Source organism: Aotus nancymaae, unplaced genomic scaffold (assembly GCF_030222135.1).
Source record: "Aotus nancymaae isolate 86718 unplaced genomic scaffold, 86718_ANA_hifiasm-v0.15.2.pri h1tg000348l, whole genome shotgun sequence".
NCBI lineage: Eukaryota > Metazoa > Chordata > Mammalia > Primates > Aotidae > Aotus > Aotus nancymaae.
In genome coordinates, this window is record NW_026988763.1 from 504,694 (window position 1) to 517,467 (window position 12,774).

General features: G+C 44.0%; 1 protein-coding gene across 1 annotated transcript in view; it reads left to right on the forward strand.

Annotated features, from left to right (window-relative positions):
- Positions 1-12,774, forward strand: part of LOC105705254 (rho guanine nucleotide exchange factor 11-like) — a 79,652-nt gene that overhangs the window by 11,490 nt on the left and 55,388 nt on the right. Inside the window, 2 exon segments of the mRNA XM_064372104.1 lie at positions 12,015-12,366; positions 12,686-12,749. Of these exon segments, the coding sequence (XP_064228174.1) occupies positions 12,015-12,366; positions 12,686-12,749 (416 nt within the window).

Below are 12,774 nucleotides of genomic sequence, written 5' to 3' on the forward strand. Positions count from 1 at the left end.
TTCTCAAAAATAAATAAATAAATATTTTTTTTTAAATTTAAAAATACATGTTTGAGGAATCTTCTCAAAGAGGAAGAAAGAGGGCCTGCCTTATATTGGGGATCATTTCATTACAGGACATCTTTAGAAGCAGTCTGGAGTGCAGGCAGGAGTCTGGAACCCCTCCTCACCAGCCTCTCTCACCCTCCTCCCTTCCCCTACATTACAGAACCTGAATCCCAGGACTGGGGATAACAAAACAAAAGGCTGGAGGTGGGAGAGGGGCCAGGGAACAAAGCACCTACCTCCTTTCCTTCTCCCTGGGGAGCCCACAATTAGTATGGCTGTGGAAAAAGTGACAGAATGGAAAAAGCAACAACTCTGGCTGGCTGGCTTATAAGCTAGTCATCTCCAAGGTCACATGAAGAGTAAATAAAATCCCTGCAAAAGAAGACTGCCCCCTCCAACCCCTTCGTTCCTGAATTGGGCAGGAGCTGGCTCTTAGGGAAAAGAGCTGAGAATTCTGAGAGGGGAGTGAGGGTGTTACCAGGAGCACAGCACAGAGGACCCAGGTGCCAGGCTCCACTGGAGTGGAGGGGCAGCTGTGCCCTCCCCGACGCCAGTACACCCCTGCCTCCTCCAGGCAGCCTTCAGATGTGATGTGACTTGACGTGCCTGCCGCTAGAGCCTGGGAGTTGGTCATGAGCTCACGGATTTACAAGCTGACAAGCACTGACATGTAAGGGCCTGGGCCTGGACAGGACACATTGAGTATAACTCATCTAAGGTTGGAGAGTCCTCCCAGAACCCCCGCTTTCTGAGTCCCCCTGGACGCACAGGCTGAGCAGGTGCTCAGAGAATGCCCTGGACGTTCATATTCAAGGGTAAGAATGAGAAGGGACTCTGAGTGCTCCCTGCCATGGAAGAGGGAGGGATGTGGAGCCATCCCCCGTCCCTGTTCCTCCAGGAAACTCACAACGTAAGCTTGAAGGGGTTTCACCAAGAGGCCAGCTCCCTACTGAGAAACAGACCAGTGCACTGGGCATCTCAAGACATTCTGATGGCCACTTCATAGCCTTTTTGACATGGTGGTTTTAATGTGGTCAACTGTTTTTTTTAAAGCTTGTGGTTAAACAATACATGCAATATCATCAGCTAGCCTCATCCCCTGCCACCCACTCATTCCTGATCCTCACTCAGTCCACAGTCTCTTCAAGGTGTAGGGAAGGTGAGCATGGGGTGACAGACAGGCTGAAGCTCAGGGAGGCTGTCAGGAATTGGGGCAGGTGAGAGATGGAGCGAGGCTCAGGCTCAGGCTCAGGATGGGGTCTGCACACATTCTTTGAAAAAAAATTGTCTGGGGGCCACGTCTGTATGCTAAAACACACTTCTCTAAATCAGAACAGGTCTACAGGGGAATGAGCAAGGAGGAAAGGGTGTCATCTCAAAATGAGGAGGAATTGCCAACAGTAAAAAGCTGTGACCTTGGGAGAGACCAAGACGCAACCGGCCAGTGGGTCTACAGAGGCCCAGAGAGACGCCACATCTGGGAGCTAGTCATAAACACCCACCCCATGCCTGGCTCTCCCAGCCAACACACAGCTCAGACTCAGGAGAACAAGGCCTCTCTCAGAACAGACTAATCTAGATTGTGTGCCCAAACAGACCAAAGCTGCAAGAAGCAGTTACCATGAGAGTGGTCCCGATGGGCATAGTCGGTTCTGTGGCACAGGCCCCAAACCAAGAAGAAATGCTCAGGGCACCCAGCAAAGCTGGTGGTACAAAGCAGGAGCGAATCCCAGTTGTAACGGCTTTCTTTTAGAAAGTGGTGACTTTTTTTTAAACCAGTGATAACTGCTTAGCCCTAGTTGTAAGGAAGCCCTACTAAAAATGTCCCACCACTGCTAATAAAAATCTCACACACCTAATAATTAAAAACATCTGTTGAGCATTGACTCTGTGCCTACCACCACTCTGAGAGCTTTGCATTAAACCCTTAAACTCACAAACAACTCAATAAATGGAATTGTTTCCATCCCCATTTTACAGATGAGGAATCTGCAGAGTTTGAGTAACTTGCCCAGTTAATCAAGGGCAGAGCCCAGATTCTAACTCCATCTGTCTCACTGCAGAGCCTGCCCTTGTAATTGTTAAGCAATATTAACTCCCAGGGAAAAGTTCTGGTTTTTTGATACTATAATCCCAAGTTTTGGTACTATAATCCCAATTTATGTGCAATACTGTGCACATAAAAAAAGAGAGGGTCATAAGCAAGCATCAAAGTATCTGTTGTATTAAGGTGATGATCTTTTAGGAGCTCTCTTCATTTATCTCAAGTTTTTCTCGATATTATAATTCTATTATTTTACTTGTATTTCAACTTTAACCAAACAGAAATCATCTGACTCAATGTAGTAGTAATTTGAATGCCATCTCTTGTCAATCCACCAATTTATTTCCCAATTATATCTAGGCAACAACATTAAAATAATGAAAGATAACTATAAAATGTACTTCTGGAAATTTTTTTTTTGAGGCAGGGTCTCACACTGTAACCTAGGCTAAAATGCAGTAGTATGTAGAGCTCACTGCAGCTTCAAAGTCCTGGGCCCAAGTGATTCTCCCACCTCAGCCTCCCAAAGTGCTGGGACTACAGGTGTGAACCATCACACCCAGCCTTACTTCTGGAAACTTCCCCAATACTATGGTCCTCCTCACATACTATTTCTTTGCATGGCAGCAAGTTGGTCAATTTTTTTTTTATCAGCCTCAAGCTACTACTAATGTCTCAGGCAGTTCAGCACAGTACTTAAGACCTGGGTTCAAATCCCACCCCCAGCACTCACTAGATGTGCAACCTCAGATAATTCTCCAAGCTTCGGTGTCCTCATCTAAGAAAAGGAGATAACAATAGCACTTATCTCTTAGTGTAATGCTGGTGCATAAAGTATGCTTAGAACAGTGCCTGGCACAGGGTAAGTGCTCAATAAATGTTAACATATATTGTTCCTATGAAATATAATGATATGATTGTTTTCTCTGTACTTTTTCAACTATTAAAAAGAAAGTCACTGATTACTTTCAAAATAGCATCCTTCCATGACAATAATCAGATATGGGAAGATACAGCAGCACACATTTCAAGAGTAAGATTCACTTTTTCCTTCGAGACAGAGGCTTTACTTTTGAAGGGATGCCCTCATATTTGTAACATATTTTGTTTCTTGGCCAGAAGAATGTACTGAGTTATTAGGATGTCAAAGTCCAGGAAGTAATAGTCCCAAACAAACAAACAAAAAACAAACAAACAGAAGTCCCAAACAGCAGCCAGACAGGGCTTTAAAAACCTTTTCTGAACTGCCCTGCCATATAATCTACAAAGCAGCATGGAAATTAGGACCACCCAATTCCTGGAGCATTTGGGCTGCAAGCAAAACCCACTCAGATACCAAGAAGAATAAGTGAATCTGTTATGGATGTACTGATCTAATAGTTTCTTTTTACCATTTTGTCTTCGGTTTTACTGAGGTCTCTTAGGAAGATCTCTGACATCAATAAGGGAGCCCAGTACTCTGACTGGCAGGGAAAAAAATGGCAACCTGACGGAATCCTCCTGAAATCTACAAGTTGGGGAGAAGAAACTATGGGGGAGCAAACCTTGGAAGAAAGAGCCTGTTACTGAATTCAGACTTCTACTTTAATTCATATATTGTTCAAGTTAACAATTTCCTAGTATCCTCCAGAATATTTATAAGATAGAACTTGCTAAAAAGAGTAGTCAAAAAATAGTAGGTATAGAAAATACTAGAGAGCAACAAAAAGTAGCCCCTCTAAGTACTCCCTCTCTACCCAGGAAGGCTCCTTTAGGGGTTAACTTCAGTTCTGTCGGGAGAGTGAGCCCTTGGGGTATGGGGTGACCTCATTAGTAGCTTCACAAAAATCCAGTCATCTGAGGAGAAACCTGAAATTCTTTACTGTTCTGGCAGTGTGTGGAGGGCACGGCAGGCTCCTGCTACTTCTAGACTAAAGAATGTTCCCATCCTTCCTGGCAGTGGCTGCCCAGCCCTGGGCTTCGACTCCCTCCTTCTGGGAAATGACAAGTATTTAGCAACTTGGCCACATTTTTCCTTGGCTGAGAAGGAAAAAACCCAGGGCTTTGCTGCTTACATAGATGCAAAAGAGCATGCCTCTTGCTGTCTAGGAGCTTGTGCTCCACAGTGACAGCTTAAACACAGCCAGTGCGGAGTTGTAGATGCACACACAGAGGACACGATCTGGTTTCTAACCCTAATTCATTCTGTCCACTGTGTGACCAGAGCAAGTCCTGGCACTACTCCGAACCTCAGTTTCTTCGTTTGTAAAAATGGGGTAATAGGCTGGATGTGGTGGCTCATGCCTGTAATCCCAGCACTTTGGGAGGCTGAGACAGGCAGATCACCTGAGGTCAGGAGTTCGAGACAAGCCTGGCCAACATGGCAAAACCCCGTCTCTAGTAAATATACAAAAATAGCCAGGTGTGGTGGTATGGGCCTGTAATCCCAACTACTAGGGAGGCTGAGGCAGGAGAATCACTTGAACCCAGGAGGTGAAAGTTGCAGTGAGCCAAGATGGCACCACTGCACTCCAGCCTGGGCAACAGAGCAAGGCTCTGTCTCAAAAAAAGGAGGTGGGGGGGGGCAGGTAATAATAGTGCTTGTCTTGGCTACCTCAAAGGTTTGTTATGAGATTCAAGCAAGATTGTAATGGTTCAAGTAATGTGAAAACTGTGCAAATGCAAGGTATCATTTGTGTTTTTTCATTTGACAAATTAAAATTAATAACTGGTTAAAATCTTTTTTTAAATATCTTTTACCCAGGTTCAAGGAGTTTAAAGTGGAGATGATATCTGAGAAAGGCAAGTTTGAGCAGAGTCCACATCTGTTTCCTGTAAGATTTGCTCATTAGCTTCAATTGCTGCCAACCGTGGCTCAACGTGAGAGTCCGTTTTCCTGATCTCAGCCATTCCACAAAAATCAGTGTCTGATGTGTGCATACTATTTTTAAAGCCCTGAACCTCCATAATCTCACCTGATCCCAGTTCTCAGTCTCTTAGACTCTCAAATGGATGCTGTGAACACTACAGTGGGGGTATTTTTTAAAGTTAGGGTTTTCACCCCTAGAAAGCAGATTAAAACTAACACACATCACTATCTAGGTTGAATAGTTTGAGTAAATTACAGAAAATATAACACTAAGAATGACATAAATATGTAGGACTGGGTCCTACCCCAGAAGCTGGTGATCTAGGGCCCCAACCCTCTAAGGCCGCATGGACTGCTTTGTGGCTTTTGCTGGCCTCCCTGCTGCCTTCAGCCTCTCTGTCATCCCACTCCCTCTCTCTTCCCCATCTTCCTTGCTCCAGTTGTTGCTTAATTTTCACTGAAGAATCATCATGGCATTGTGGAAGGAGAACTGGACTACAAATCAGACTCACCTGCGTGGCTGAACTGTTCATGTGCCTATAATCAATATTGACTAAATGACTAGCAGGCCCCGAGGCATGTGCCAAGTACCTTGCAGAAATTGCCTTGTTTAGGTGAGATCAACACCATTGCCATTTTTCAGATAAGAAAATGGGTTCAGAGAAATTAGTGCATATAGCCAGGAAGTATGGGAGCCCAGGATCAAGATTCCGGAGCCTCCTTCTCTGGCACCATGCAGCCTGGAAGAATTAATAATGGGACTCCTGAAAGTTTAACTGCAAGTGATCTAGGATAAAGCATGTCATCAATAATAAATAAAAAGTTGATTTAAATTCCCTTCCTTTATTAAAGGGGAACAATAAGGCCATCTGTCCTATCTACCTCAGAAAACTGTCCTGAAGATCAAATGTGAAAGAGGCTGTCTAGGGATTTTCTAAGCTGTAAAGTGCAGGACAGAAGCTTCCTAGCATTTCTTCCCCACATCTTCCACCCAGTAGGAGCAAATGTACCACTGGCGGCTGAGCAGGTTACTTGATTCTGCCCCAAACTGAGACTGACTTTGAAAGCAATGACTCTAGTAACTGCCAGGAAAGAGAATCAAAAGAAAGTGAGCCTGAGAGTTTTCTGCCTTGATAAGACTCTGGGACTCCGACTTGCATTCTAGATGAAAGGAAGTGTGTATGTTGGCGAAAGCAGTTCCTAGAGGGAATGCCACACCCACAGGGGCCCCACACTTGCCCATCACAGTGCGTTCTCATCAGTATTGCCTGTCACTAACATAAGCTTGAGAAGGCTGCTCGTGTCTGTTTAGATTAACTCGGCACAGGGACACACATTGCAGGTGCTATGAATGTCGAGGGTTAAGGCACAGGTGGTGTCACTACTTCACCATCTACACACCAATGTTATTTTTTTTAATCTTTGTTTTTTATTTGTTTGTAATTTCAACTTTAGATTCAAGATGTATATGTGCAAGTTTGTTACCTGGGCATATTGCATGATGCTGCAGTTTGGGGTACAATTGAGAGGCAGTCACACAGGTAGTGAGCATCGTACCCAATAGGTAGTTTCTCAACCCTTTCCCCTGACTTTGCCTCCCTTCTCAAGTAGTCCCCAGTGTATATTGTTGCCATCTTTATGTACATATCGACCCAATGTCTAGTTCCCACTTATGAGTAAGAACACGAGATGCTTGGTTTTCTATTCCTGTATTAATTCACTTAGGATAATGGCCTCCAGTTAAATCCATGTTGCTGCAAAAGACATGATTTCATTCTTTTTTATGACTGCACACACCAATATTTAATATCACAAAAGTTTTGTTTTATTTTCACATTGGTCAGTCTTTTCAATTCAGCTAAAATTTACCCCAAAATGTTAATCCCAAATTAAAAGCTTCATAAGTATCCTGATATTTTAGAAATTGGCAAGAGAGTGGCTGCAAAAGGGCTAGCGAGGTGAAGGAGAGAGATTGGATAAATAATCTGACATGAATCCAGAATCTCTTTCCTCCACAGCACTGCCCAGATCCCAAGAACTCAATAATGGCTAACAAAATACACCCAATAGCTAGTTGCCCTCCCAGTGATTTCTACTCATAGAACAGTGGTTTTCAAAGTGTGACCCTTTGATTAGCAGCATCCACAGCATCTGGGAACTGGTCAGAAATGCAACCCTCAGGACCAGGTGTGGTGGCTTACACTTGTAATCCCAACACTCTGGGAGGCTGAGGCAGGAGGATTGCTTGAACCCAAAAGTTCAGGATCAGCCTGGGCAACATAGTGAGACCTTGTCTCTACAAAAAAAAAAAAAAATTATCTGGGTGTAATGGCTTGCACCTGTGGTCCCAGCTACTCAGGAGGTTGGGTGGGAGGATCATTTGAGCCCAGGAGGTTGAGGCTGCAGTGAGCTGTGACTGTGTCACTGCACTCCAGCCTGGATAACAGAGTGAGCCCCTGTCCCAAAAAATAAAGAAAGAAAGAAGAAATGCAACTCTCAGGTTGCTTGTCAGACTTACCAGAAACTCAAGAGGAGAGTCCCAGGATTGTGTGTTTTAGCAGGCTTCTGGGTGACTGTGATATACACTTTGCTGATAACAGAATCACCTGGGAAATTTGGATAAAATACTAAGACTCTAGTCCTATCTCATGGCAACAAGCCTGAGCTGCTGGAATTATCACTCCAGGCGATTTTGATAAACACCAATGTTTGAAATTCACTGATCCTAATGTCTCAGAGGACCCAGCTAGAGGCAAATAGTGGTAAAGTCATCAAGAGTCACAGAAGACATAGACGGAAACCAAGAAGCAAAAGTCAGCAAGACAATGCTCTAAGACTGCTATTTGATGAATAGTGGCAACACTTCAAAATCAGCATTTGACACACCCTTTTCAAAATATTAGAGGAGCAAGACAAAAAAAGCAACTGAAAAGTAAAAGAGCTTCAATAATTTTAATACACAGATTGTTAACCAAAAAAAAAACCACTTTAATCAATAATGTCAAGATCTCTCTGCAACCAGAGGAATTTCTTACAAAAGCTAGGAGCCCCTCATAATCAACTCCAGATTATTAGGCAATAAAAGAATAGCTGTTAACTGTTTCTAATGTGTTTTATTTCATTATTTGTTTATTCTGAGGTAACTTCTCATTGAAAACGTGCTAAACTGCTTCCTCTTTCCCACTAGTGAGGTCTGAAAACAAAGCTTTGAAAACGGACAAACATACAAAACATCCACCCCTGACATACACCAGGTCCCCACATGGGCTTTGGCACCTTATCTCATTTAATCTTTACAACGTGATGCCTAAGGAGTAGCGGAACATCCTTAACATAACAAATCCCATAGGCTCAAAGCAGTTAAATTTCCAGGAGGAGAGACAGCTGACTCAGTACCCTGAGTTGTACTTCCCCATTAAAGTTCCCTGGCTTTAATTACCACCCCAGTAATACCCAAGGTGACTGTTTCTCTCTTAATACTCTGAAACCTCCCTTCCAGGACTAAAATACTTTCCCGTGGTTCCTCTGACCATATCTGGAACAAGATAAAATTTTCAAAAGACATTGCTAACAATAAACTAGGTTGGGTGCAGTGGCTCATGCCTAGAATCCCAGTACTTTGGGAGACTGAGGCAGACAGATCACTTGAGCCCAGGCCTAGCAACATGGTGAAACCCTGTCTCTACAAAAAATATATACAAAAAATTAGCTGGGTGTGTTGATGCATGCCTGTAGTCCCAGCTACTCAGGAGACTGAAATGGGAGGATTGCTTGAGCCTGGGAGGCAGAGGTTGCAATGAGCTGAGATTGCAGTGAGCTAAGTTGGTGCCACCGCACTCCAGCCTGTCTCAAAAATAAAATAAAAATAAATAAATAATAAACTAAAGGGTTAACAAAAGGAAAATAAGCACACAGAATTTAACATGAGCAGCATAGAGAAAAGGATAAGAAAATATAGTTTTAGAACCAGACGACCTGTGTTTAAAGTGTGTCATTTACCAGTTATGTGACTAGCTAATTAACCTCTCTATGCCTCAATGTCTTCATCTGTAAAGTGATGAAAAAAGCATCCATCCCACAATCTCATAAAATAGCATCCAGCAATACTGTTTATGTATATATACTTACACATACGTATATATATAGATATTCAGTTTGGCTTACAAAGTACAAGCTTTAGATTGCAGCATGGATAGTTTACTCCCAGTTCTGTGCTATTCCACACAATATCTGGAGAAGTTCAATCTAGTCCAGCAGAAGGCCACCTAGCTTCATTGCTAAAGACAACTCATTTCATTTTTACAGATGTTAAAAATGAGCCTCATCTGCAATTCCAGCTATCTAAACCCACCACTCTTCAAAAATGTGAGCTTAAATACCACTCTTTCAAAAAAGATCAACATATAGAAATCGAATAACCTTGCATAAGTATCCTAGGTGACATAAAACTCAAAATGTAATTTTTAATTGCATATATTTCTTATGAAATAAAATTGAAGGGATTGAAAAAAATTCTTGTATAATCAAAAAGTTAAAGTTAGAAGTATTTCTAAGGTGTCATCAAATCCAGAACAGAAATTGATTCAATGAAAATTCCTAGAAACTGGTTTTCTGCCACTATAAATGTATGAATAAATTGCAATGTCCAAATCTTCTGCCCACACCAGTGAAAGCAGAAGAAAAATAGCCAGGTGCAGCAATTTTGGAGGCCGACCTGGGCAGATTGCTTAAGCCCAAGGGTTCAATACCAGACTGGACAACTGGTAAAATCTTGTTTCTACAAAAAATATAAAAATTAACTGGGCATAGTGGCATGTACCTTTAGTCCCAACTACTCAGGAGGCTGAGGTGGGAGAATTGCTTGAGCCCAGGAGGTTGAGGCTGCAGTAAGATGTGATTGCACCACTGCAGACAGTGACAGAGCAAAACCCTGTCTCAAAAAAAGTGAATGAAGGCAGGAAGGAAGGGAGGAAGGGAGGGAGGGAGGGAGGGAAGGAGGGAGGGGAAAAAATGTGGTAATATCCTTTAATGGTTACATATGTTTGTAATTGAACTGATATCCCTACACACACAAAAATTATATAAAAGAGTTTCACAAAGAAGCCCATGTTTCATCCTATATTGGTGGATGATGACAGATTTTATAAAAACTAAATGTGCATCTACACATTTAAAAATATTAATTTTCATTAATAATGCCTTACTCTTGTACTATATTTATTACACACAACCATTTTTGCCTCCATAATTTCCTTTGAGCTTCATGGCATAGGAAATGGTGTAACTATATTTGTACTCTTTTTTTTTTTTTTTTTTGAGACAGGGTCTAACTTTATCACCCAGGCTAGAGTGCAGTGACATGATCTCAGCTCACTGCAGCCTCAACCTCCTGGGCTTAAACTATCTTACCACCTCAGCCCTCTAAGTAGCTGGGACTACAGGCATACACCACCATGCCCAGCCAATTTTTTGAATACTGGGGAGAGATGGAGTTTTGCCATGTTGCCCAAGCTGGTCTTGAACTGTTGAACTCAAGCAATTCACCCACCTTCTCCTCTCAAAGTTCTGGGATCACCACATCTGGCTGACCTGGCTGTACTCATTTTTAAAAAGCAGACTGTACAAGCTTAGAATGTAAGTAGCCTGCCCAAGGATACTGAGCTTAGCATAACCCAGGTGTCCTGACTCCTGATCTGATTCTCTTTCCATTAATATGGTAATATCCTTTAATGGTTACATATGTTTGTAATTGAACTTAATACCACAAAGGCGTGTCTTTTGGATGGAAGAAACGAACATGTTTTACAATGATAAATCTCCCCTTGAAAGGACAGTGTGTTTGTGTCTTCTTCTAACATTCTGAAAACTTTCAAGGGAATAAGAATATATGGATCCTCATCTTTCAGTAAGTTAAAATGTAAGCCAGTCCCCCTCATTGTCGACTTAATCTACTGAATCCTTGAAAAGTCAACAGACCATCTCTGTGAGCACCACAAACTTGCTTGGGGAGAAATGAGGATTCATATATGAGACCAAAAGGCCAGAGATGTACTTAGCAACATTTCCAGTGTATGAGATTTTTAAAATCACATGTACCAACTAAGGCGTTTTCCTCCCACTTGCACAACACTGGCAGAAGAGATCTGCCCCTATTAAATGGAATCTTTGAATATCTCAAACTAAAAATTTTAAAGTGAGTTAAGTTTCACTATTCCCTCAGCTGAAGATGTTCAAAGATCTGGTTCATGTGTAACACTGAATATTTGCATAGCATTTTACAGTTTTCTCAGCATTTCTTACATTGTATGGTCAGATTTTCCAGCTCCCTAGTGAGATGGAATTATTATCATCCCTGTGTCACAGATGAAAAACCGGAGGCACAGGGGGAGTATCCTGCCCAAGATCACAATGAAAGCATTTCCACCTCTGACTTCAAATCTTGTGTGCTCTTTTTACTTCTCGTATGTTGTCTACCCTAAAAGCAAGTCTTCCCCCAACTGCACACCTCAAGTCCTTTCAGAAGAGACTGGTTCAAATGCTGGCTTCCTTTTTCACACGTGTAACTAAGTTTTGGACAAGCAGGAATCTCTGGCCCTTTTCCCAATTCTCGTGGGAGAAAACGAGAAAAGGTATTTCTTTTACCTAGCCTTTCCAAGACAACAAGGAAGGCTTCTCCCTATGGTGCCGGCGCCGGTACAAAGCTGGAGAAAGGGATCCTTAGGGTGTAAACTATCTTGCCAGCTACTGTTTAAACCTCTGTGAAAGATGGGCCTAATGAAATAACCCCCTATTGAACCCAGAAATCAATCCTAACTTGTAAAATAAGTTATGGGCAAGAGGAAGAGAAAAGCATAATCCTGCTGGGAGATAGTGCTTTCTCTTTTCCCCCAAAGTCTCTAGGCAGCCGCTCTCCGAGATTCTTAAGCAAGATAAGGAAACTCACCCGCCGCGCTGCGGCTTCGGGGCCAGCAGGGCTGGGACATACTCGCCGCACACTTCAGCACCGGGGACAGCTCCTGCCTCGTCAACTTCGCCTGCTCTTCGTGACGCCTCGCCGCGGGCTGTGCCTCACAGGCTGCGGGAGAGGAGGGTGTCTCCCGACGCCGGAGTTCCGGCCTCTGAGTTTTAGGGAGTGCGAATGGGTCTCCGAGAGCAACGGGAGCAGCCGGTGGCGCCTCAGGCTGCGGTGGCGACGAGTCCGACTGCACTACGGCGTTGCGGGACCGCGCCAGCGCGGAGGAGACCGAGCCCATCTCCACGGGCCGGGCCGGGCCCAGGTGAGCGGTCCCGGCTCCCCGAGGGATCCACAGCCCTCGCCCGCCGAAAGCTTACTTCCTCCTGGTGCCGGCGCTCCCCCAGCCGTCTGCTCCGCCTCTGACCCTGAGGGCTGCAGCCCCTCCTCTGAGGGCGGGGACTGGAACCGAGGGTAATGCGGGCGGTGTCCACACTCGCCTAACAGTTCGGAGTAGATGGGACTTGGGGAGTCGCTATACAGAGGTTGTCCGGAGGCTTTACTAGGGACTGGGGGAGGAAGGGGCGTGGTATCAGGCGAGGGATACTTTTTCTCCACTTTCTGCACTTGGTTCACCTGAGGCCAAAAGCTTGGCGCGTCCTTCCTGCTCCTCTGCACACGTCTGGGCCACCTCTGTCCCCCGGGAAGACGACAGGTTGAGTGAGAGCGGAGGAGTCGAGATTTGTTTTCTTCTCAATTTCTCTTCTTAAAGCCAATATCACTGCTCTTCTAGGCTGTGCTTCCCCGAGAGCCCACCCTTCCTGTTGGAGACTGAGACCAGAGAGGGAGGCGGAAGTGTAGGGGGAGTCAGCTCCGCTAGTT